Source organism: Trachypithecus francoisi, unplaced genomic scaffold, assembly GCF_009764315.1.
Source record: "Trachypithecus francoisi isolate TF-2019V2 unplaced genomic scaffold, Tfra_2.0 Lachesis_group16, whole genome shotgun sequence".
In the NCBI taxonomy this organism is placed as follows: domain Eukaryota; kingdom Metazoa; phylum Chordata; class Mammalia; order Primates; family Cercopithecidae; genus Trachypithecus; species Trachypithecus francoisi.
In genome coordinates, this window is record NW_022681461.1 from 267,177 (window position 1) to 292,608 (window position 25,432).

The following is a 25,432-nucleotide window of genomic DNA, read 5'->3' on the forward strand; positions in this document are numbered from 1 at the left end:
TGTGGGCTTATAATCATTGCCAAGGGTCCAGATAGAATTTCATGCCCTTCATAGATTCAAAAAATTCTATTGTTTTATCACTAGATTTTGGGGAGTGGGGGTGGGCTTTGGTTTTAATTTGTTTTCAGGCCTACTGCAGAGGTGACAAACTGGGGCCCTACTATTTGTTGCTAGCTAGCTTTGTCAGATGATTCTAGAATCAGCTGTGAAAAATGTCCTCCTTGTTCGAATAAGATCTGTACGTTGCTTCACAAAACTGCCAATACACTGAAGGAAAGAAAGAAGACAGATGAAAGAATCGAAAAGAGGTGGTGCAGGAAGGAATAATCATAAGAGACATTTTTCTTTTTATTTTCTGGTGCTGTAGAAAGTGGAAAACGCTTCTGTCGTAAGTCCACTCTAGAGGTATATGCCAATTTATGAAAAGAAACAGGAAAACGAGTGTTTCATGGTTAAAGATGGAATCTGTGGCAGGCGTCAGAAGGGCCAGTGGGTTAAGTCCATGGATAGATGGTACAGAGACTGCTTGGATGAGACCTGCTGTCTTGAATGGGATGGAGCACAGAACAGAATATCGAACGCTGTAGAAAGACGTTCCCATAGCCTGTGGGAAAGCAGACCCCATGTCTTAGCGATGCCCAGGATGCCCTGGGCCTGTCATTCCCAGCAACGCTGGCAGCCTCCAGCTCACGGCTCTGTTGCCTGTAGGCCTGAACTCTGGGGTAGGAAGAGGCAGGTGCTCCAGGATCGCAGCGCACTGGGAGCAGGACAACCACCTTCCGTCAACACGAAGCAGGGTTCCCGGGGCCTCCTGCGCTTACCCTGAACTCAGCACCCAATTCTGGATACTTGTGCTCTGCAGTCCTGTACAGAAGGATCCGATTGTGATTGGAAAATGCAAAAGGGCAGAATTAAGGTTAACTCTGAATTTCCTGCTTCTCATGCAATTACATTCCCCTTGTTGCCGTTGAATTAATGTAATTTCCCCCGTATAATTGAGCATAAATTACCAGGCAAATATAGGATACATTAGTATGGGCTACAAGGAGATAATGAAGTAAAATTAGTAAAAAGTTATCATTACAAGTACTTGGATTTTTTTTTTTTTTTTCCAAGACAGAGCCTCGCATTGTTGCCTGGGCTGGAGTGCAATGGCGTGATCTCAGCTCACTGCAACCTCCGCCTCCTGGGTTCACACAATTCTCCTGCCTCAGCCTCCCAAGTAGCTGGTATTACAGGTGCACACCAGCACACTCAGCTAATTTTTTGTATTTTTAGTAGAGATGGGGTTTCACTATGTTGGCCAGGCTGGTCTCAAACTCCTGACCTCATGATCTGCCCACCTTGGTCTCCCAAAATGCTGGAATTGCAGGCGTGAGCTGCTGTTCCCAGCCCCTACAAGGACTTGGATTTTTAAGAATCAAAAATCCTATCCACAAGCCAGTGAGAAATTAATCTACAGAGTTATCTATTAATATATTAAATTTATAAAATAATACATTAGATTGTGATAAATAAATGTCTAACTCAATGTTTTTGCAAAATAATTTTTAAATAATAAGAATGATAACTCTAAGAACCTCCAGCAAAAATACTTCTTTGTGTTCTAAATACTGCTCTTGTCTCCTTTGGTATTTTCTCTATATATGCAAGTGCAAGGAACGACTTCAGTTGTGGGGCATCAGTCAGTTTGGGGTTGTCCCCACTCCCATTTTCTTCGTGTGGTCCATTTTTTTAAACATTAGTTTTATTACTGTTTGTATTGTTATTTCACGTCAAACAGCAATAAACAAAGTCTCAGAAGAACAGACATTGCAAGAAATAAATATTTCATTAATGCTCTTAATAGGGAGACTTTGTCTCTGGAAGAAACGGACTGTGACCACCCGTGAACAGGTAGAAGCAGGACCACCACGTAGACCGCTGGCTTCACTAGTGTAGTGATGGCTGTTTCTGTGTGATGACAGAGGAAGAACACCTCGTCATACAAATGGGTTGCAGATTTCCATTCCTCTGTAATTCTGTCTGTTCTGTAACGCGAAGATCTGTGCTACTGCTTCCATCTCGCAGATAATGGGTGTCATCAGAGTCCTGTGGCGTCTGTATCTACAGACGTGGTTCTATCAGGAGGCTCAGTCTGCAGTTAAATGGGTGTCATCAGAGTCCTGTGGCGTCTGTATCTGCAGACGTGGTTCTATCGGGAGGCTCAGTCTGCAGTTAAATGGGTGTCATCAGAGTCCTGTGGAGTCTGTATCTACAGACGTGGTTCTATCGGGAGGCTCAGTCTGCAGTTAAATGGGTGTCATCAGAGTCCTGTGGCGTCTGTATCTGCAGACGTGGTTCTATCGGGAGGCTCAGTCTGCAGTTAAATGGGTGTCATCAGAGTCCTGTGGCGTCTGTATCTACAGACGTGGTTCTATCGGGAGGCTCAGTCTGCAGTTAAATGGGTGTCATCAGAGTCCTGTGGAGTCTGTATCTACAGACGTGGTTCTATCGGGAGGCTCAGTCTGCAGTTAAATGGGTGTCATCAGAGTCCTGTGGAGTCTGTATCTACGGACGTGGTTCTATCGGGAGGCTCAGTCTGCAGTTAAATGGGTGTCATCAGAGTCCTGTGTGGCGTCTGTATCTACGGACGTGGTTCTATCGGGAGGCTCAGTCTGCAGTTAAATGGGTGTCATCAGAGTCCTGTGTGGCGTCTGTATCTACGGACGTGGTTCTATCGGGAGGCTCAGTCTGCAGTTAAATGGGTGTCATCAGAGTCCTGTGTGGCGTCTGTATCTACGGACGTGGTTCTATCGGGAGGCTCAGTCTGCAGTTAAATGGGTGTCATCAGAGTCCTGTGGAGTCTGTATCTGCGGACGTGGTTCTATCGGGAGGCTCAGTCTGCAGTTAAATGGGTGTCATCAGAGTCCTGTGGAGTCTGTATCTGCAGACGTGGTTCTATCGGGAGGCTCAGTCTGCAGTTAAATGGGTGTCATCAGAGTCCTGTGGCGTCTGTATCTGCAGACGTGGTTCTATCGGGAGGCTCAGTCTGCAGTTAAATGGGTGTTATCAGAGTCCTGTGGAGTCTGTATCTACGGACGTGGTTCTATCGGGAGGCTCAGTCTGCAGTTAAATGGGTGTCATCAGAGTCCTGTGGAGTCTGTATCTACGGACGTGGTTCTATCGGGAGGCTCAGTCTGCAGTTAAATGGGTGTCATCAGAGTCCTGTGTGGCGTCTGTATCTACGGACGTGGTTCTATCGGGAGGCTCAGTCTGCAGTTAAATGGGTGTCATCAGAGTCCTGTGGAGTCTGTATCTGCAGACGTGGTTCTATCGGGAGGCTCAGTCTGGGGTGACTCTTGTCTGTCATGTTTGGGCAGACCCATTTTAAAAGATTATTTTCTATTGATTAAAAGAAAAACTTCAAGTATAGATCTTACTTGTTACTCAATATCACCAAGTTCCAAGAAAGTTAAATATTGTTCTTGTTTGTTTCATGTTCTGTATTTATCGAAAGTGTATCTTATTAAATTTTCAGATGAGGAAAGGTTGGCATTAGGATTACACACTTAGCAAATAAACATACAGAACAGAAAAATCAGTACAATTCAAATTTCTGTTAAATAGCAAATAATTTTTTAACGTAATTATGCCCCCAATTTTACTGGGCATCTCTTCTTATCTGACAGCCCTAGTTAAGAACACATCAAGATTCCAGAATTAAATGGGCTGGAAAAGGGGGTCACAGTACTCGCAGTATAAGTTAAATAGAAATGAACATGAATGTTTGAGTTTTTTAGGTGTTTATGGTTTTGTGGTTATGTTTTAAGAGTCTTTATCTTTTAGAGATATTTACTAAAACCTTTACTGATGAAATTATGTAATGTTGGGGACTTCCTTCTAAATAACAAAGGAAGAGGGAAGGGGAGAGGGTGGGCTGGGCTGGGCATTGGTGGGTATGTGAGGGTTTTGTCTACTTCTGATTGTGCTTGAAATTTTCCATAGTAAAGGAAAATAAGATGTGTGTGTGTGTGTGTGTGTGTAAGCCATGCCTTTAGGTCTAAAAAACGTATCATCTAAACATCTGAAATGTCCAGTAACCAAGGACTTGTACAAGGGCATGAGAAGAGGCTGCAGGTGGAGGCAGGGGCTTGTGAGCCATGCTTGGAGTTGTGGACGTCTTTGTTCCTTGATGGCATATTTATCATCTTGATATTTATCTTTACCATTTGGTAGAGCAATGCGAGAGAGTTGCAGTTCGTTCCCAGCCTCTAGGAGTACAGGCATCTCTAGGGAAGGTTCTGGAATTGGAGGTGATGGGGGAGTAGAGAGGATAATGCTTTACTTGATGGCCAGCCTTTTGAAAATGGCTAAACACAAAACAAAACAGACTGTTGGATTAGGTCAGAATAACAAACAGTCCACTTTTTAACGTGTTCTTGGTTTTTACAAAACAAATCTCTTTCAACAATTCGATTGAAACCCTGGGAAATTAATAAATTGAGTCTCTAGTCTATGAAGTCAGCATAGGTCTAGCTTCTCTAGCAGGTGAGCTGCCTGTAGCTGGGAGTACTCAGCCTCTGGCATGGTTCCAGGCAGGGTTATTTATTGATGGACATCTTTAATGGTTTGCTTTTTTTAATCCCAGGATTTCCTTCAAATGCTATTGGAGAACATCCCAGAAGAAAAAAGGTAAGGACCAGTGTAGGAATGAAGAACCCAGTTTTCATGATGAAAGGGACATGGCCGCTGGCTGGCTTGTCACAGCCTAGAGAGCTCAGTCTTTCTGTGGAGTAGCGGCAGGGACCTAGTTCTGCCAGTGGGAGTACAGGGTCCTCAGCCAGACTTTGGGGCGAGCCCCGGTGGATGTTGGGAGCCAGTGTGCACGACCGAAGATCCCCAAAGTCAGGCCCCAGAAGTGGGATGGGAGGCAAGCCAAGCACAGCCTGTGGCCTTCGCTGCTGTGGAGAGAATGGAGGAGGGGAAGGTTCGGAAACTCAGGGCAGCTCCAGTTAATGTGGCTTAATACAAGGAAATACTGTGTAATTAAAAGCAACAATGTAGTATAGTAGTAAGAGCTTGGGATGTAAACTCAGGCTCTCCTAGATTTTAAACCCAGCTCTGCCACTTCTTTTGTTTTTTGAGATGGAGTATCACTCTGTCACCTGGGATAGAGTGCAGTGGCACGATCTCAGTTCACTGCAAACTCCGCCTCCCAGGTTCAGGTGATTCTCCTGCCTCAGCCTCCCAAGTAGCTGGGACTACAGGCGCCCACCACGCCCGGCTAATTTTTGTATTTTTAGTAGAGTCAGGGTTTCACCATGTTGGCCAGGCTGGTCTTGAACTCCTCACCGCAGGTGATCCGTCCACCTTGGCTTCCCAAAGTGCTGGGATTACCACACCTTGCTAATGTTTGTATTTTCAGTAGAGTTGGGGTTTCGCCATGTTGGCCAGGCTGGTTTCGAACTCCTGGCTTCAAGTGATCAGCCCGCCTTGGCCTCCCAAAGTGCTGGGATTGCCACTTCTTAACTATGACATTTGGAGCAAGTCACATAATCCCTCCAAATTTTAGTTTTTTAACCTATCTAGCAGGGTTTTCGAAAGGGTTAAAGGGGCTAGCATATGTTTTTAAAGTAGGTGTTCAATTAGTGATTGGTGTAGATATTATAATCATCTGTGTTTCAGGCACTGGATCCAGGATCTAGATCCAGTAATCATTTAACTCTTAGTACAGTTCTGTTCAGCATCGTCATGGTGGTGACTATTATAGGCCAGCGCTGAAGTGAGCACATGCAGACAGTCATTTAATCCTCAAAACAACACTGTTTGGTCCATGATGTGTTTATCCTGATCATACCAAAAAGAGGACCAAGATACTACTGAGAGGCTGAGTAAGCTGCCCAGGATCTCACAGCTGTTTGCAGCAGGCTGGGATTTTAGCCCAAGCAGTCTGGCTCTAGAAGCTATTATCTACTATGTTATAAATGGGGAGACTGAGACTCCAAGATCCCTCAGCAAGCAAAACAGCATGGATGGAATGAGGCCCGTCTGGATCTGGCCTGTATGTTTTCAGTACACGGCTCAGCACCAGCTCACTGCCCTGGAAGGAAGGAGATTCTCATTTTTGTAGGTATCCAGTTTTAGGCTGGCTGACCACCAAGAGGGTTTGCAAAAGGGTCTTAGGACCAATGTTTGGGGTTAAATACGTTCATTCCAACTTTCGCCTAATTTCCTATCTTGATTTAGGCATTAAAATGTGAATACCCTGAAACATAATTTCTTTTTTTTTTTTTTTGAGACGGAGTCTCGCTCTGTCACTCAGGCTGGAGTGCAGTGGCGCGATCTCGGCTCACTGCAAGCTCCGCCTCCCGGGTTCACCCCATTCTTCTGCCTCAGCCTCCCAAGTAACTGGGACTATAGGTGCCACCAACACGCCCGGCTAATTTTTTGTATTTTTAGTAGAGACGAGGTTTCACCGTGTTAGCCAGGATGGTCTCAATCTCCTGACCTTGTGATCCGCCCGCCCCGGCCCCCCAAAGTGTTGGGATTACAGGCGTGAGCCACTGCGCCCGGCCAACATAATTTCTCATAGCAAAATTGGTATTCAAACATTAAATGGAGGCATCTTGAGAAATTAAACATTTCTTTGAAGAAGAGTTAACATTGCTTGCCTCATTTCTGACCCACAGTTTTAACTACGTTTTTATGCATGGAACAGACTTCCAAGTGTGGAAATGAATTCTTTGACACGGACATAGACTTGATTCATACAAGGCCAGTCACCTCCATGTCCATGAGCCTGTCTTATAGGCAGTGTGAACTGGGTGTCTCCAGGGTACAGTGTCAGGGCTTATGCTACCAGACTGGGTGCCGGGGATGACGTGCAGATTCAGGAGAGGATCCGGGGCTCATGAGGACATGGAAGTTTTGTTCCAAGCATTGGGTTTTTGCTTTGGCTTTTTCTGTGTAAACTTCTCTTTCACCTTCCATTCAGAATGGCTCCAAATTCTTTCTTCAATAGTGGAAGTATTATTGTTAGTCAGGATTTTCAGTACTTAATAGGGGTCTGTATTTGTGGTGCGTGTGGTATTTTGGTGCATGCATACCATGTGGAATGACCAGACCAGGGCAGCTGGGACATCAGTCACCCCAGACATCCACCCCTTTTTTACACTGGGAACATTTCACTTCCTCGCGTCCAGCGATTTTGAACAATGCAACAAACTCTTACTAGCTTTAAACACACGACTGTATATCAAACACTAGATCTTGCTTCACTGACTGTGTTTTTCTGCCCCCACACACACATAAAGCAAGCCCGTGCATCATATAGGATTAACATACCCATATTTGATAAATTTCTTTGTTTCTACCTTTTCATGTTCATGCCTTCTGATAGTGAAGAAATCTTATCCAGGGAGATAGCGTGGGGCCTTAGAAAACTGGCCAGGATTTCTAAGGTCCCACGCAGTCTCTCTGGATAAAACTTTGTCTAAGTGTTTCGGGAGGCTGCTCAAAGGAAATGTGGCTTGTTTTGGGAGGTCTGAAATGTTTTCAGATTTACTGTCTTGGAAAAAAGAAAAAAAACCAGACATATGGGATTTCTTCATGCAAAAATCCCATCACATGTGGCTGTTAAGATAAAAAAGATAGTTTACCTACAGGGTATATTTTTTTCCTTTTCTTCGTACCTACCCCAGAATAACTTTTCAGGTCCTCTGACAGAATGAAGCATTTTCCTTAGGAACTAAAACAGAGAAAAAAAGAAAATTAATAGAAATGGTGTACTACTTTCTTAGGCTGTTACTAAAGTCTGTTTCTGAGTGGTGACCATGTATTCTTTGAAAAGAACTTCTTAGGGCATAAATATAACAATTTTCACTGAAGCAACAAAGTGCATTTTTAGTTTTGGAGGTCTTTTCTCTTTTAATCCTCTTCCTAATAAGGTTATGGAGTTCATCTGGATGGCCCCTAAGCCCTCTGGCTCTGGGGGAACCTGGATTTTATCATTGTGAATATTTATTGAGGCTGCACACTGAGCCCACAAAGAGACTTTTGTTGTTGTAATTGTGGAACTTAAGAGCAGTGTCCCTGTCTTAATGGCAGCCCCCAATCACCAATCACATGCCTTTTGATAGGATACCTCTCCCGGTTAGGATCATGTTTTGTCTAGCAGGTTTAAGCTTCTTTTAAAAAAAATCTCCTTAAAAGCTAAGGAGATTTCTCTTTTACAATGAATTGATTTCAGCAGGTATACCAGAATATATTTTGAAATTAAAAATCTTTTTGCGTGCTAACTAATCTCAGAATCTAGTTCAGCTATTAAAACAGACTGTTTACCCTATTAGTTATGCGACATATTGTACCAATTTTATCTAGGTCTCCAAAGGCCCCACACCTACCCCCCGGAGGCTCTAATCTTTGGCCTCTGTTGCAAACTGATCCTTGGGTACATCTGTTAGGCACGTGAGCCATTCTGCTGAGGCAAGGTTTTTCAGATTAGACCAGTCCATCAATGTCCAGGGGCCAGCACTCTCTAGGCCTTCCTGCCTTTACATTGTTCCCTTGCTTTGATTTACTCCACATTCTCTATTGAGCATCTCCCATACCAGGCTTTGGGCTGGACATGGGGGAACTGAGAGGAATAAATCCCAGGAGTAGCCCTAGGAGGCTCCTAGCTGACTACTGAAGACGAAACAGAAACGAGTCATTATGCCTCCGTGTAGGAAGTGCTGTGCTGAGGTTCAGAGTCCTGGGGACATAGAGGGTCTCAACAGTCCCAGCTTTGAGCCTTGAGGCACCTGTACCTCTAACGGGTTTAAGGAAGGCAGCACCGTGAAGAGATTTGAAAGGCATCTGCCAAGGGTGGTGTGGCAGAGACGGGGGTGGACAGGACTGGAAGCCAGGACAGCAATTAGAAACCAGTAGAGCGGTTCAGTCGAGAGCTGGAGAGCCGGAGCTGTGGCAGGGACGGTGACGGTGGTGGTGGGTTTGAGAGTAATGAGTGGCCAAGGCATTCTTCAGAGTTGCCACAGATAAGACTTGGTTGACTGGTTGTGAAAGTTGAGTCTGACCTTTCTTTCTTTGTCACTAAGTCACACTCTGAAGTAGCAATGGAAATGCAGGAGGGCAGGTGTTTGGGGAGTCTGGATGGGGCAGAGGGAGTGAAAGGGGTAAGCATTTGAAGGCAGAAAGATGCTGTCAGATAAAACTAAAAGCGCTCAGAAGAAAACCCAGACAAATCCTGAGCAGCTGCCTCTCCTGGTGCAAGAGCCCCGCGGAACGCCTTGCTGCCTTGTGTTTCAGTGTTAGTAAGAGCTCCACTTCTTTCCTTGCCCATCAGTTACTGTGTTTGTGTGTGCATGTTCCTGTGTTTGTTTTAATCTAATACTGTTCCTCCCCCACGGAGCTACATGGTACTCATTTTATAAGTGTGACCTCAGCAATCTTTATTATCTACCCAAGCACAAATGACTTGTTTTGATCAAGAAAATAAATCGGCTGGGCACCATGGCTCATGCCTGTAATCCCAGCACTTTGGGAGGCCAAGGCGGGCAGATCCCTTAGAGCTCAGGAGTTGGAGACCAGCCTGGTCAACATGGTAAAATCCCATCTCTCCAAGAAATACAAAAAATTAGCCTGCATGGTGGTACGTGTCTGTAGTCTGGCTACTCGGGAGGCTGAGGTCGGAGGATGGCTTGAGCCCAGGAGTTTGAGGCTACAATGAGCTGAGATTGTGCCACTGCACGCCAGCCTGGGAGACAGAGTGAGACCCTGTCTCAAAAAAAAAAAAAAACAAAAGGAAGAAAATAAGTAACTGTGCACAGCTTTGAGATCTACCCACATGTAGAGAGGGAATTTAAACATGTAAACTAACTAAATGTAAACATCGATGCAGATGTAAATTGAATTCCAGAAAAGGGCATTTTCCATTCCAGACCCTGAGCTCTGCAGTTTCCGCTGCCTTACCTCTATCTGGTTGCACTTCCAAATTCTTTAAGTCTGTCATTTAGTTCCTGTGAAAATTGCTTCCCTTCAGAGGCACTGACTGTGATCTTTAGGATCTCGGGAGCTGAAGACAGGAGTCAAGAGTGATGAAGACATTTCTGTTCATCAGCAACACGTTGATAGGCACAAGTAGCCGATCCATCCAGTAATCCCATTCTCGTCACCCCACCTTGGAAATCAGCTGAGCGAGTAAATACAGGCATGGGCAACACCGTCTTCACACAAGCCTGTTGATTTATTTTAACTCCATAGAGAGATGAACAATTGGTTACTTTTTGGCTTTACACACAGCTTGTTTTTCTAACCAGTATCATGCCAGGTGGTCAGCATATTCTCTCCCCTGCTGTGTTAAGTAACTGTGACCGAATTTATAGCTCCGAGGGACTGGAGACCATTGACACTCAGAGTCGCCCTGTAGGATGTGGGAGCGCACCAGGGAGCAGCCAGCCAGAGGGCAAAGCCACCTGCTGTTCGTCATACCCGGGAGGCCTGGGGCTCAGGCCCGGGTTTCAGTCCTGAGGCGGAAAGTCCGCGCTCACGAGTATGGATATGCAGGACTCGCAGTCATGGGTCTGTGTACTTTTAGCTCTCTGTATAAAATCAATTTCCATAGTGATCAGACATGCAGAGGAGTAATTTCCTGTAAGTTCTGGGTCCTGGCTCAGTGGAAATGCTTCTGCTTGTCTGTTGCGATTATTTAAGCCACATGACCTCAGAGGGAAAAAATTCACCGTTGGCTTAGATTCTGAGTATCTTGATTTGAAAACATCAGCTTTGAGTTTAACCACTGCGTAAATCCACGCCCAGACCTAAAAATTCACCTGCAGTGCCATTTCAATAATTATGCTCAAAACAGCAGAAACTACACACGCCATCTTTCTTCCTAAGACCTACATCCTGTTTCTTCCCTGAGCTACATGCATACTAGTTTCTTTCTACAACGTATTAGTCCATTTCTTCCCTGAAAATCAAATATTTTCCTATGGTCTCTCATGATTCCTTGGGAGATAAGGCCACTCATCGTACCTTAAAAATTTTTGTTAGCAGCTGAAATTAATGCTTTCATCATTCTCTCCTAATTTAACATCTTATTCCACATTAACAATCCCCAAATAGGGCACGATGCAGTGTGATATTGACACTGATACTGGAAGTTTAGAAACCTGGATTTTTCCTTTGCTGGCTTGGGTCAGAGTCCTCCTATGCTCCTATGCTAAGAAGCCACACGACAATTGACACTCACTTCATAGGGATATCATGAGAAATGAATAATGGTTATAAGATGTTTCGAACCTTTCCAAAGAAAAGTGATCTGAAAACACATGTTCTCTTCATGCACGGAGAGTGCCTTTAGCCTCTGGATGCAGCTCACTGACGAGCTCTCTTGCTGTCACACTTCTGACCCTCCCAAGGGTCTCCCGATCTCTTCAGAAATGTAACCGAAGGGTTGACAAACAGGGCAACTGGTCAGGCGCAGTGGCTCAAGCCTGTAATCCGAGCACTTTGGGAGGCCGAGACGGGCGGATCACGAGGTCAGGAGATAGAGACCATCCTGGCTAACACGGTGAAACCCCGTCTCTACTAAAAAATACAAAAAACTAGCCGGGTGAGGTGGCGGCGCCTGTAGTCCCAGTTACTCGGGAGGCTGAGGCAGGAGAATGGCAGGAACCTGGGAGGCGGAGCTTGCAGTGAGCTGAGATCCAGCCACTGCACTCCAGCCTGGGCGACAGAGCGAGACTCCTTCTCAAAAAAACACAAACAACAACAACAAAAAGACAAACAGGGCAACCATGCAGGAGCCAGGCCGTCTTCAGCAGGAGAGATTAGTGAGAAGGGGAATTCAGCATGGTTTGGAGCAGGCATAGGCCCACCCCTTCTGCCAGCTTGTCTGTTCCATAGTAGAAACCCGTGTGTCATGAAGCCTGAGTTTAGCACAGAAAGAAAAGCTGGGGTTTCATGGCCAGGCACCACAGGTTCAAATCCCAGCTCTTCAAGTACCATCTGAGTGGCCTTGGATACATTTCTCAATTTCCTGGAACCTGTATTTGTTCGTCTTTAAGATGAAGACAATAATATTGGTCTTTTGGCTGGGTGCGGTGGCTCACGCCTGTAATCCCAGCACTTTGGGAGACTGGAATCATTTGAGGCCAGGAGTTTTAAGACCAGTTTGGGCTGGCCGGGCGCGGTGGCTCAAGCCTGTAATCCCAGCACTTTGGGAGGCCGAGACGGGCGGATCACGAGGTCAGGAGATCGAGACCATCTTGGTTAACACGGTGAAACCCCGTCTCTACTAAAAAAAAAAAATACAAAAACTAGCCGGGCGAGGTGGCGGGCGCCTGTAGTCCCAGCTACTCGGGAGGCTGAGGCAGGAGAATGGCATAAACCCGGGAGGCGGAGCTTGCAGTGAGCTGAGATCCGGCCACTGCACTCCAGTCCAGGCGACAGAGCGAGACTCCGCCTCAAAAAAAAAAAAAAAAAAGACCAGTTGGGCAATATAGTGAGACCCTGTCTGTGCAAAAAATGTCAAAAATTAGTCGGGCATGGTGGCACATGCCTGTAGTCCCGGCTACTCAGAAGGCTGAGGTGGGAGGATTGTCCATCCCTGCAGGAGGGGTTGCAGTGAGCTGAGACTGAGCTGCTGCACTCCAGCCTGAGTGAGAAAGTGGGACCCTGTCTTTAGTAATAATAATAATAATAATAATAATGTTGGTCTTGCACAGTTATTGTCAAGTATAGACGATACTCTGTCTATTGTGTCTGGTAAACAGTAGGTATTCAATAAGCAGTAGCTTCCACTTCTATGCCTTTTCTTGGCAGTGGATAGAGGACTTTTTGTTTCACTTTTAGTGCCACTGTTGGATACTATCTGTGTGTGTAAGTACTAACTGTGTTAAAGCAGAATTTGCCTTAATACTTGCCAATGAACTAACCCTCTGAGTTGGCCAAAGACTGTGGCTTAGGCACATCGTATGCAGCCACATACTTTCTACGGAGAGTCATCCTGCAGGGATTCCTGGGGGCCACTATCTGCACAGTGTCTCCCAATCCTGCAGCTGGACTGCTCCAGTGCTGCCCTCCAGATCCGTCCCCTGCATGCCACATCCACGTGGGCCTCTCTTGTTGCCTCCTGCTGAAACGTTCCGCAGGTTCCGGTGTGGTCTCCTGCCTCCAGCCTCTTCTCCGCTTTTTCTTCCTTGACTCAGTTCTCTGCCATGTCCCTCTGCAGCTGTGCCCCAGAGCCTCCTTGACAAAGGCAGGGCCCGGTACCAGGGCCTCCAGAGTCCCCGCAGGACCCCTGTTTTCTTTCTCAGCTCCCTCTGGAGGTCAGCCCCGCCGAGCTGAACAGAGTCTGCACACGACCGCACTGGCATTCCTGCTCCTGCTGTCCTTGCCCCATATGCTTTTCTTCCATTTCTATTGGCTCTGCCCCACCAGGCATTCTTAGGAAGCCTCCCCTGATGCGCGTCCTACTGTCCTGTTTTACCTGTCCCACCTGCAGCGGTGGCTCTTCAACACCTAGAGGACCGTCATCTCTACAAGTGCTGGTAGCATTCTGCCTGGTGTGTATTACACGTCCCCAATGGACAGTCACTCCCTGGGTTTTCCCGTCATCCAGCCTTCCACAGAGCGTTTGCCCAGTAGCCATCCAGCGAATGTTCGCCACATAGAGAAGGTTGCCTGTTTTTCAGTCTTCTCCAGTGAAGACTTTGGGCCTCGCTTAATAACATTCCAGGGCTCAACTCCCAGCCCCCACTCCATGCCACCCCTAGAGAAGTGTCTGTAAGCGACAGTTCTCCAAAGGAAATTTATGTCCGTGTCTTCATACTCACTCCCCCATGCTGATGCACAACAGCTGTTCGCTGTCTTTTGTAAAATCACCCAAAAATAGCAATTAAGTCGCTCCGTGGACTTCTCTTCTCCAGGATATTTAACTTCAGTTCCATTTACCTCCCTGGTGGACGCTTCCCCTTTTGACTGTCACTATTACTCTTTCAAGTCCTTTCCAAATTCTGCATCTTCCTCTTAAATATCTTATGGGAAAGGCAAAGACTTGTTTTCAGTTCAGAAGACAGCCTCTTTTTTGGGGGGGGATTTGAGACAGGGTCTCACTTTGTCCCCAGGCTGGAGTGCAATGGTGTCCCCAGGTCACTGCAACCTCTGCCTCCCAGGCTCAAGCCATTCTCCCACCTCAGGCTCCCAAATAGCTGGGACTATGTGCGCACGCCACCATGCCTAACCAATTTTTGTATTTTTAGTAGAGACAGGGTTTTGCCATGTTGCCCAGGCTGCTCTTGAACACCTGGCCTCAAGTGATCGTCCTGCCTCAGCCTCCCAAAGCACTGGGATTACAGGTGTGAGCCTGGCCTTCTGCGCCTGGCCCAGAAGTCAGCCTCTTGCTCCGGCTTTCCTGAGGATTGCTTGAAGGATGGGTGAAAGGAGGTTTGGCCTCAGGGTTCTGGGCACAGAAACGTCCCTCTCTGGCTGGAAAGGAAGCCAGTGAAGGACGCTTTCCTACCTGTGCACAAGTAATCTTGAGGTTGCCTTATTTTCTAGTGAAATGTGTGAGGATGGAGATAAGATAGATTTTATAATGTACATTGAAGGTAAGGCTGCCCAGTGGAAGACCAGTTCTTGGTGGGTGTGAGTGCACTGTCCCCTCCTTATCTGCTGCTGGACATGCCACTGGAGAGGACAGTTCATTTGGTGGAGGGGTCAGGTTCCTGCCTGCAGCCCTGAGCAGCCCTGGGCTTTCAGAGCTTGTGGAGGCTTCTGCAATACTCTATGTCACCTGCCCTGATTTAGAGGCACAGGACCATTTTCTTCTTGGACCTTCTTCACTGGTGTTTCCCTCTTAACTGGTGAGTTGGCCCCCACCCTCCTCCTGGCACATTGCTACTGCCCATTAAGGGAATCTCCAGCCTCCCTCCCAAGTAAACAAAGCTTAAGAAAGAACAGAGACCTTATGGAAGGTGCGCTGAGAGCTTCCTCCTGTCTTCAAGTCCCCCCTGTCTCCACCACACACACACGGACACACGTGCACACATCCATGCATGCTCACACTCCCACACACTCACAACTTACAGGGGAATTGGCCATTTGCACTGAGGCCGATGCTGTGAAATGACTAAGCAGCAGTGGAAGGCCCAGCGAGGGAGGTCTGCCAGGTAACTCCACTGAGTCTGGGACCCTGGAGGACCTAGAGAGGCAGCACCCTTCCCTTCTGCCTGCCTGCCGGTCACACAGAGGGCCTTCATCTTTCGTCTGAACTCAAAGCCCTTTTTCTGCATAAGTCCCCTTTCCCTCCACGAACTTCTTCTGTTTGGAAATAGCAATTGCCTTTTTAAGCAGCCTTTCCTTTTGCCCTTGGCTAGGGAGGACGAGAGGCACCAGTGAGTGACCAATAGGGGGAAGAAAAGGAAGAGAAAATCAGTCAGTCCCCTTTTCCTCCAGCCCTCCCCAAGCCAATCCCCCCTTCCCTCCCTACCTCACTACTTCCCGTCTGCAGCACCACCCACAGGGTCAGGGGAGTGGTGCCCTTGGCCTTCCAGCTCCTTAACAGTGTGTGTAACACTGGATCTTTTCATAACTTCTGGAATTCCAACAGGGAGGGAGAAAGCAGGTATATAGTTACAGACTTTTATATATGATGTAGCGTATAATACATTAAGATTTAAAAGAGGCAGAGCTTAACAACTTGGAAGTATCTTGCTGGAAAAGTGAATATTGTCTTTAAAAGGAATAATTTTAATGAGTCTACAATTAAATGTGCTTTCATTCATTCAAATAAAAAAATGAGGATCCTCTTTCATACCAGGAATCAGATCTCAGATGGTTTCTATCCAGCGAGGAGACAGTAACTAAGTCGAGTAGTCGAGCAGACACTCAATAACAAACTCTGGTGGACGCTGTGAGGCAGAGAACAGGGAGTGTGACAGATGTTACGGCCCTGGGGAGGCCTTGCCTCAGGCTGGGAGGAGGTCAAGAAAGGCCTCTCTGGAAGCAGAGATCCTGGGTATGAGCAAGAGTTATCTGGAAGAGGTTGAGGGGATGGGTGTGCTTAAAGCTGCATTAGCCCAGGAAGACAAAAGGACACAGCCTGAGCTCTGGTGATCCTAAATATGCTGAAGACTTAGCGGTTTTAAGGAGCATCAAGCCAGCGGGGCATGAAAGCAGAATTTCAGCTGACTTTAGATAGGACATACCAAGCAATGATAACACCTAAATAAAGCAGAACGGGGCCCGGTTGGAAGGAGACAGTGGAAGTGGTCCTCATTCCTCGCACCTGAGGCTCTCTGTGGTCTGGTAGTGATCTGTATTATTTTTGCTTGTTCTCGTCCATCTTTCCTATAAAGTGCCTACTTTGTGTTGACGCACTAAATGCCATAACGTTGCAATTTCGCTTTGCCTCACTACACTCCCGGGAAGCAGCTGTGCCCGATGTGTGCTGTGAATATGCCTTATCCTCCCGAAATGGGCTGTGCCAACCAAATAGTTCCGTTCAAAGCACTGAAAGCACCTGTGATGCTGCACCTGGGGCCTTCGATGTCCTCGTGCATGTTGCCGTTGACGAAGAGAAGCTGTCTTGTGACGGGACCCGCTTCCACACTGTAACCCGGGGATGCTGCCCTTTCTTTAAAGCCCAGGTGCTTCTGGAAGATTGATGCTGTCATGTGCCCCGTTAGAGAGAACCAGTCTGTGTCATAAGTGCTCTGTAACTTTTTAATCCTTTGCTTTTTGTTGTTTTATTTCTAAAGGCTTGAGTTGTCTGTTGAAAACATCTACCAAGACTGGCTTGAGAGTTCCGGAATACCAAAGGTAACTCAAGATAACCACTGGTAGAATCCACGGAGAATAGTAAAACTTGCTGCCTAGCACGTCAGTCATGACAGTGATGTCTTACTATATGTGTAGGAAAGTCATTATCTTACTGAGTGCAAGGGTCCGCAAGTGAGAACGCTTGTCTCCCCTCTGCGTTTCCGCCCTCGTTGCGGGGTGGGCCTCTGGCCACTTTCAAGGGACCATGGTGTAGGTGGAAGTGATGGTAGTGCCTGAACTCCCTGCTAAACGAGGCCCTGCAAAACGTGGGGTAGATTTTGGGCGGAGCCACCAGCCACCAGTTCCGAGCCCCAGGGGGCAGGGGGCGGGGGAGGAGGTGGCGGGGGAGCAGCCGGCCTCCAGCTCTGCTCTTCGGATGCAGCCCGACACAGGAGTTGGTTTGCGACCGTCGCCGTCGTCTGTCCTGCCCCGTGGTCCCTGTCCCTTGTTTCCCTGACATGTCTGCGGCTCCCTCGTCTCCTGGTTCTGTGTCGGGCTCCTGTCTCAGGCCGGCCTTCTCACCCGGCTAACCCATTTCCACTGGTCTCTCTGTCTTAGGGACCCGAGCTCCTCCTAGCCGGAGATTCTTGTTCTCTCCCCTGCTTTCAGTCTGTGGGCAGCTCTAAGGGAGAAGCCTTTTTCTGGCCATCCCTAGCTCTGTGGAAATCACCTGGCCCGGAGCTCCTCTCCCCATCCACTTTCCTCTGGCCCTGCACCTCCCAGAGACCACTGGACAGCCCCGGCCCCTTCGCCAAGTTGAATGCTGGCCATGGCAAGCCTAGGCCCTGGGAGATCTGAGGGTAGGATCCCAGATGCGCCGTCAGAGGACCTCAGGCTGGGAGCTCTCTCAGGCTGGGCCTACCCCAGGGTGGTGGGCCTTGGCGTCTAGGGGCGGACCCGCGTGGTAAGGCAGGCCCTGTAGCCTGCTGGTTTCTGGTTTCATGGCTGGTTACGTGAGCTTCCCCTTGGGAGGGTCTCAATGTCAGTGAATGTCTGTGAACCATGAAATGATGGGACAGGAGGGGCTGCTCTCCATTACCTTTTCACCCCCCTCCTCACATCTTTGTGCATTTTCACCACATGGGAAATGTCAGCCGTCAGCCCACCATAAAGCTCACTCCTAAAAAAGGACAGTTTGCATTCAGTTCAGGAATGTGTGTCACCTGTTACAAATTATTTCTTTGGTCCGGTCCTTCTGGGAGGAAAAAATAAAAAAATCCTGAGTCTCACAAACAAAACAAAGCAGGGGTGGGACAAGGCAGTGCATGGTTGGGGGCAGTGCCTTTCACTCATGTGGATGACAGTGCGGGCCCGTGGGCTCTGAGACGGTGACTTCCAAACCAGACTGCTCACTGAGGACAAACTTCCAGGAAAAACAAGTTAAGGCTTGTCTAGGTATGAATAACCAAGCCTTTCCCTTCATGTTTCAGATGGGAGTGCAGGTGGTGGGGGACATTTGCTGCAGCCTTTTGCTTTGTGCTCCTAAGCCAGGCTGTTACAAGGTTCCCAGACATTCTTAGTGTGGCCTGGAAGCTGAGAGCTCCAGTAACTGGCTCCCAAATTTCCTGGCCTGGAACAAGAAGACTGCTGTTCGCAGCCGTTAGCCCCTAGGGAGGGGGAAAGAAAGAGACTTTAATCCTATACCCAGAAGCAGGCACACCCCACTTAGGCTGTGGTGCTGGGCTGGCTCTGCACCCCACTTAGGCTGTGGTGCTGGGGCTGGCTGCGCACCCCACTTAGGCTGTGGTGCTGGGGCTGGCTACGCACCCCACTTAGGCTGTGGTGCTGGGCTGGCTGCGCACCCCACTTAGGCTGTGGTGCTGGGCTGGCTCTGTCACTGCCGGGGGCTGGTCATTTCCCCTGCAGAGGAGGAGGCTTTGCTGCCAGCAGGAGGCTTTTGGTTTTCATTAAAAGAGGGAGGGGTCTGTGGAAGGAGAGATTTGCCTCTAAGCTATACATTTTTTCCAAAGGTCTGGTTGCATTAGTGACAGCTTGTAGTGTAGACAAGAATCTCTGCTATAAACTGAAGAGACCTGCTGTCAAAACAGCCAGGTGCAGTGAGGCCAACCGGCTATAAATTGTGTTTAAGACCCAACTGGTATTTCCGTGGGTGCTTCACTGTTCGGTAAAAACAACAGTGTCAGACAGAAAGGACTCTGGTTTAGCGCATGCCTTGCCATTGGCGGGTGATCGGATGGCGTCTTTTGGTCTCCTCGACCCGTTCTGGCCGTGATTTCGGCGGCTGCTGCTGATTCACCTGCTCTCAACCCCTTTCCCACTCCTTGAGAGTTCTGTGTCGTTTCCACTTCAGTGAAAAGCTCTACAAGGGCCTGAGAGCCTCCGGCTGCAGGAGGCTCGTGGTGAACGGGACACCTTGTTCTTTGCCCCCATCATTATAATATAAAGTTACTAGGATGCGTGCCCTGGAGTGACAGCCGGGGCCCTGAAATTGCTCTGATGCTCTTTGTTCTCGTAACATTTTCTGTCCACCACCAACGGAAGTCATTCATGACAAAAGAGTCGTGTTCCACTGGTGGGGCTTCCACTTCCACAGGTCACAGAGGCTTTTTGTCTTCTCTCAGGAAGGCTCGCACTGCCATGGGCCTCGATTTTCCTTTTTGGCTACACTGAATGGAAATCATTTTTAAAAAGTGGAAATAGCTTCAGTAAAAGTGAGCATGAGCCCTGAAGAAGCAAAAGAAATTGGATCCTAACCTCTTTAAAGAATATCCCAACTCTATAACCTTTGGCCTTGCAAAGAGATTTAAAATTGATTTTGCACCATCAGCACTATAGATTATGTCTTTTTATGACTTTCTTTTCTGGTTATAGAAGAGTTACACATTTACTTTGGGATACAAAAAAGTCTAAATAAGAAAATAAAAATGACCCAGAGACAATTTTTTATGTACATCCTTTCACTCATTGTTCTGGGTATATAAATACATATTTTACCTTTTCCTTTCTCTCCCTCTTTAAAAGTAAAAATAACATGCCCTCTGTAGCAAATTCAAACAATAGCAAAATAGAACATGTGAAACTCCTCGCTGCCCTCAGTGGCACCTCCAGAGATCACCCGCACCTGATAACCGCCCGCTGTGGCCGCCCACACAGTTTCTGCGCGGAACGGCTTGTAGGTGCACATTCTTTTGAAATAAAAGTGGAGTCTTATCTTCCAAACTTAAGTTATTCATTTAAGGATATACACTGAGTAGTTTCCCACATCCCTTAATATAATTCAAGAGCAATTTTTTTTTTTTTTTGAGACAGAGTCTCACTGTGTCACCCAAGCTGGAGTGCAGTGGCGTGATCTTGCCTCACCACAGCCTCGACCTCCCGGGCAATACTTTTAAAGAGCTGCACCGCTTCCTGATGAATAATACCATGATCAAACTTACTCGGGCCTACCCCACACTATTAGAAGAGTATACTCTACAGTTATTCTCAGAAAGTTGCACCTTCCTCTAATTTGACAGCTCTATAAATAGATTTTGGGTTTTTTTCATGTCTGTCCAAACAAAAGGTTTCCCTTGGCCCATAGCCATCTATTCCAGTCTTCTTTTAAAACATTTATATGCAAATACACTATAAATAACTTTCTGCATCCAGCCTTTCTTCTACACTCCTTATTTTAGTTACTATAGAACTGTGTTTTTTGTTTGGTTTTGGTTTTTTTTGAGACAGTCTCGCTTTGTCACCCAGGCTGGAGTGCAGTGGCGCGATTTTGGCTCACTGCAACCTCTGCCTCCCGGTTCAAGTGATTCTTCTGCCTCAGCCTCCCTAGCGGCCAGGACTACAGGCAGGCATGCATGCCTGCTAATTTTTGTAGTTTTAGTAGAGATGGGGTTTCACCATATTGGCCAGGCTCGTCTCGAATTCCTGACCCATGATCCGCCTGCCTCAGCCTCCCAAAGTGCTGGGATTACAGGTGAGAGCCAGCCAGTTTCTACAGAACTCTGACTCCTCCCTCTCTTTGATTTCCTCCCTACATTGCCAAGTCCTGAGGCCCTACTGTACACACTTATCAAATGTCTAATTTTCTTTCCTTTCTGAGCACCTCTGCCATGTATAAATTATATTTCTCTTGGACGGGTGCAACAGCTAACTGGTCTTTTAGCTCTCTCCTTTTTCATTCATTGTTCATATCATTGTCAAGTAAATCTCCCCACAACACATCTCAGACCCATTCTTCTTACCAGAGACTTTTCTCCCATGGACAATGCATTTAGAACAAACTCCTTGGCCTGCTATTTGAGGCTGCCAGCAGACTGGTCAAAGCCACCCTTTCACCGTTATTTCCCACCGTTCTGGAGACTGGGCCACTCGCGACTGTCAGTGCACAGGTATTGGCAAGCTTTTCCATCAGCCTGCCTTTGTGCATGCCCTCCGCTCCTTGGCATGCTTTCTTCTCCCTTTCTTTAGCATGCATCACAACCTGTCTTACATGTTTCTCTCTGTACCCGTCCCCTGCCGTCCCTCCCCACCCCCAGAAACAAGGGTTCTCTCTGTAAGCCTCATCCCGTAGTGCCTATTGTGGGCCTTGCATAGATGAATAGTAGATGCTCAGGGGCTCACCGTCCCATGCACTAGCTACATGTGGTTGGCAAACACTTGAAATATATCGAAAGCACCGAGGAGCTGTTTTTTTTTTTCTGAGACGGAGTCTCGCTCTGTCGCCCAGGCTGGAGTGCAGTGGCGCGATCTCAGCTCACTGCAAGCTCCGCCTCCCGGGTTTACGCCGTTCTCCTGCCTCAGCCTCCCAAGTAGCTGGGACTACAGGCGCCGCCACCTCGCCCGGCTAGTTTTTTGTATTTTTTAGTAGAGACGAGGTTTCACTGTGTTAGCCAGGATGGTCTCGATCTCCTGACTTCGTGATCCACCCGCCTCGGCCTCCCGAAGTGCTGGGATTACAGGCGTGAGCCACCGCGCCCAGCCAGAGCTGATTTTTTAATTTAATCGTAATTAAATTTAAATTTAAAATCTCATAATTTAGTTATTATTTGAAATACCTTGGGTATGTGAATGAGTCTACTTTTTCAACTCGGAATGTTATGAAGTAGAGACCAAACATTTCTGATGAATATTTAGCACCCAAATTGAGACGGACTATGAGAACACATCAGATTTAGGAGACTTAGTACAAAAATGGATGTAAGTATTTCATTAATGTTTTTAAAAATATTGGTTACATGTTGAAATGATAATATTTTGTTATCATTTCAACATGTTAAATAAATAAAATATGTTAAAATCAGTCCTACCTGTTACTTCTTTTTAAATGTAGCAACTAGCAAATTTAAAATGACACATGTGGCTTGCATATTCCTGTTGAGTAGAGCTGTTCTAAAGCTATTAGTTGAATTAAAATCTGAGTGCATAATGCCTTAAAGTCACCCTCAGAATAGATATGAGTGAAATCATCTGTATTCTTGTCAAATGTGTGGGTAAAGATAGAGCTGGTTGATCCATAGACACCCTTCAGTTTGCAGTGACAGCGTGGATGATGAGAATCCGCAGGTACGGGCGGGCGTGCTAGGTTCAGAGTGGACATTCAGAGGGCATGGACTAGCAGCCTTGCATCAGCTCTGGGTTTCAACTCTCGGTAGACTGGTTTCCTGGGTTGCGAACAACAAGCACCCTGCCTCAGGGGAACCGCAGGTGTCTTCTGTACCTCAGTCTCCTCTTTGGAGGAAGTGCTCAGCAGCCAGTTCCTGGCAAAATCATCGCAGCAGCGTCAGTGAGGAGGAGAGAGAAGATGGGAAATGAGCCGACAGTAATGTGTCCCAGAAATAGGCAGAAAGCAGCTTGGGTTCCCAGACTTGCTCCTGAATCCCAGAATTTAGAACAACAGGTTATTTTGTCACCTTGGGAAAATGCCACTTCTTTCCGAGCAAACACCTGCAAGTTGCCAGAGGCCGCACGAGCAGATGATAGAAAACTGAAGTCTTGTAGGGAAAATGCTGCAATCACAGAATTGAGAATACTCGATAAGACAGTATGCAAGGGGCTTTATGTCACTGTAGTCACGATGTGCTTTTAGCACAGAGAAACCCAGCTGGCTTCACAGGGGAGTAGCTCGTAGGCTTCTCACGGCACACGTTACGCAGTGTTATTAACATAATTTTAAGGCCCATCAGGATACTCAATCTCAGTGGTGTCTGTAAGAATTCTACATTGAATGGTCAGTCAGGAAAACTGAAACTGATTATTTTGCAAATTCCAGAGACAGTATATTTTTCAAATTATATGTACCACGGTATCGTTGCTTCTTCTGTATCTATAATAGCAGTTGCCATAATGTGGTATATTATTTGGGCTCCTAGTAATTTTGCTGTCATTTTTGTCCAGTAGTTAAACTTATATTTTCTAAGTGACTAAACATCTTGTCAAGGATCCTTGAAGACATGTGGAACAGGTTCTCCGGCCTCACTTGAGGCAGCACCCAAAATGCCTCTGAGTCATCCAGTCGCTTCTGTTCATCCGAGCACCTGGCCCCTCCACAGGCTCTTCAAATTGCTCTACTGCTCGGCAGAGTCACAAGAGAGAGGGGGAGGGTTTATTAAAATCTTTTCATTTTTAGCTTAATTTCCTTTATTTTTGGCATCTAAGGCTTTGTGCTCATATGAGTTTGCTGGGGTTGCCATCACTAAGTACCACAGACTGGATGGCTTAAACAACAGAGATTTTTTTCCTCACAGTTCTGGAGGCTGGAGGTCCAAGACCAAGGTGCCAACAGGGTTGGTTTCTGGTGAGGCCTCTCTCCTCGGCTTGCAGACGGCCACCTTCTCATCATGTCCTCATGTAGTCTCTCCTCTGTATGCGTGCACACATCTGTCCTCACCTGCTCTGTGTATAAGTACACCAGTTATATTGGGTTAGGGCCCAGCAATATGACTGAATTTTACCTTAATTTCCTTTCAAAAGGCCCTGAGTCCAATACAGTTGCATTGTGAGTTGTACTGGGGGTTAGGAATTGAGTATATGAATTTGGTGGTACACAATTTAGCCATTCCTATTGACCTTATTCTCAGTACGTCTCTCACTAGTTCTGCATTCTAGTGAATCCCTTCAAAATGGCCAATAAAGCTTACTCAGTGCAACCACACTGCATTTTATTCCCGAATGGATGGATGTGCTCTGGGTATATTTTTTGGTCCCAAATGATGTTAGTATCTTGTGAGTGCACAAGAATTAAAAATCATGTCTTGGTGGCATGAGAGAGAAATACATGTGGAAGGGTCCATTCCCCTGGAAACTGGTAATAGCTGAAGGTCTGCGCTGCATGAGGTGTAACATTGGGGCATCTGATTTGACACCATCCAAATATATTGACCTCTTTACTGCACAAGGCACCACAATGAAATAAGAGACATTTTCCTCTGGTGCCCCCAAATGAAAGCTGTGTCCTTCCTTCATTTCTGCCTCTCAAAACCTGATTTCCAGAACGAGTGTGAATTTCATTCACAGTAGTCTAAGACTAGACTTCAAGTGAATAACAAGAATTAAAAGTGTTTCCTCTCTCTTGAAGGTTTCCTTTGTAAGTGTCAGAGCTTAGAGCTCAGGCTTCTACAGTAGAACTGTCAAGCATCCAGACCAGATGGATGATATTTGCAAGAGGAAGCTTCTTCCAGAATCTGAAATCAGACCTCTGAGTCCAGTCTTTTCCTATCCTTCTTCCCATGAGTGGAACCCACACATCTGTTCTTGATGAGGGACTGTGGCTGATTCAAAGATGAGAGAAATACAGGCTTTGCCTTCAAGATGCTTAATAATTCAGTAGGAAAAATAGATACATAAATAACTAATCTAAGGCAGAAAGCCGTAAGTGGTGAAAAACTTAGTGTTCAGAAGAAAGGCCGTTTTGATCTGTGAAAGCAGAGAGAGTTTGAAGCAAGTCTTGAAGGACAGGCAGGTAGAGCGTGGGCAGGTGGAGATTGTGGAGAAGGCCCTTAGGGCAGAGAGAGCGACATAACCAAGGTGTGCTGCTGGAAGACTCAGTGTGCCTGTCTGAACAGCATCAGGCAGAGTCAAATCTCAGCACTGGGAAGCTGATTAACTAGCGTCATAACTCTGATGAAGGCTCAGCGGGTTAGCATCCCAGCCCCAGCGAAGTCAAGGCGGCGTCCTCAGCTGGAAGGGTGCAGGCAAGAATCCTTCCCATTCAGCCTCCTTCTCATTCTCAGGTCCCTCTCCGCCCCTACAACAATCTAACCAAGATTGTTCTGCTCCTGAATAATAGAGGGATGAATGCATTTTAAATACTGATAAAATATACTGGGTGAATGCAGTTTGATCATGGTTTGGGGTTGTAATCTTTTCCCTTTCTGTTTTTCTTGTTAGGGACATGTTTAATTGTTGCTTGTTCTACATAGAGGGCAGGATCTGTGAGGGGGAATGGTGAGTGGGGCAGGACCCAGCCAGATTACACAGGGACTTGAATGTGATGCTAGAGAGTTCCTGCAGATTGAGGAGCCACTGATGGCTTGTGGAAGGAGTGACAGGACTTGAGCAGCATGTTGAGACATGGTCAGGGGGTCAGCAGACTTGCCTGGAGAGACAGCTCCCTGGTGAAAAGCCATGTTTTTCCCCTCTGTGTAGGGAAGAGGTAGTCTAGTGGAGCGTGTGG

The 25,432-nt window shown here is 46.9% G+C and overlaps 1 protein-coding gene across 28 annotated transcripts in view; it reads left to right on the forward strand.

The window, feature by feature from the left end:
* Positions 1–25,432, forward strand: part of AOPEP (aminopeptidase O (putative)) — a 378,597-nt gene that overhangs the window by 245,515 nt on the left and 107,650 nt on the right. For 27 of the 28 annotated variants that reach the window (XR_004443283.1, XR_004443284.1, XR_004443285.1 and 24 more), the window contains 2 exons: positions 4,631–4,674; positions 16,746–16,806. Coding sequence is in view for 20 of the 28 variants with exons in the window: in XM_033236603.1 (XP_033092494.1) it covers positions 4,631–4,674; positions 16,746–16,806 (105 nt within the window). In the remaining 8 variants the exon portion in view is untranslated. The remainder of the gene's footprint in view (positions 1–4,630; positions 4,675–16,745; positions 16,807–25,432) is intronic. The other variant, XR_004443290.1, reaches the window with a different exon arrangement.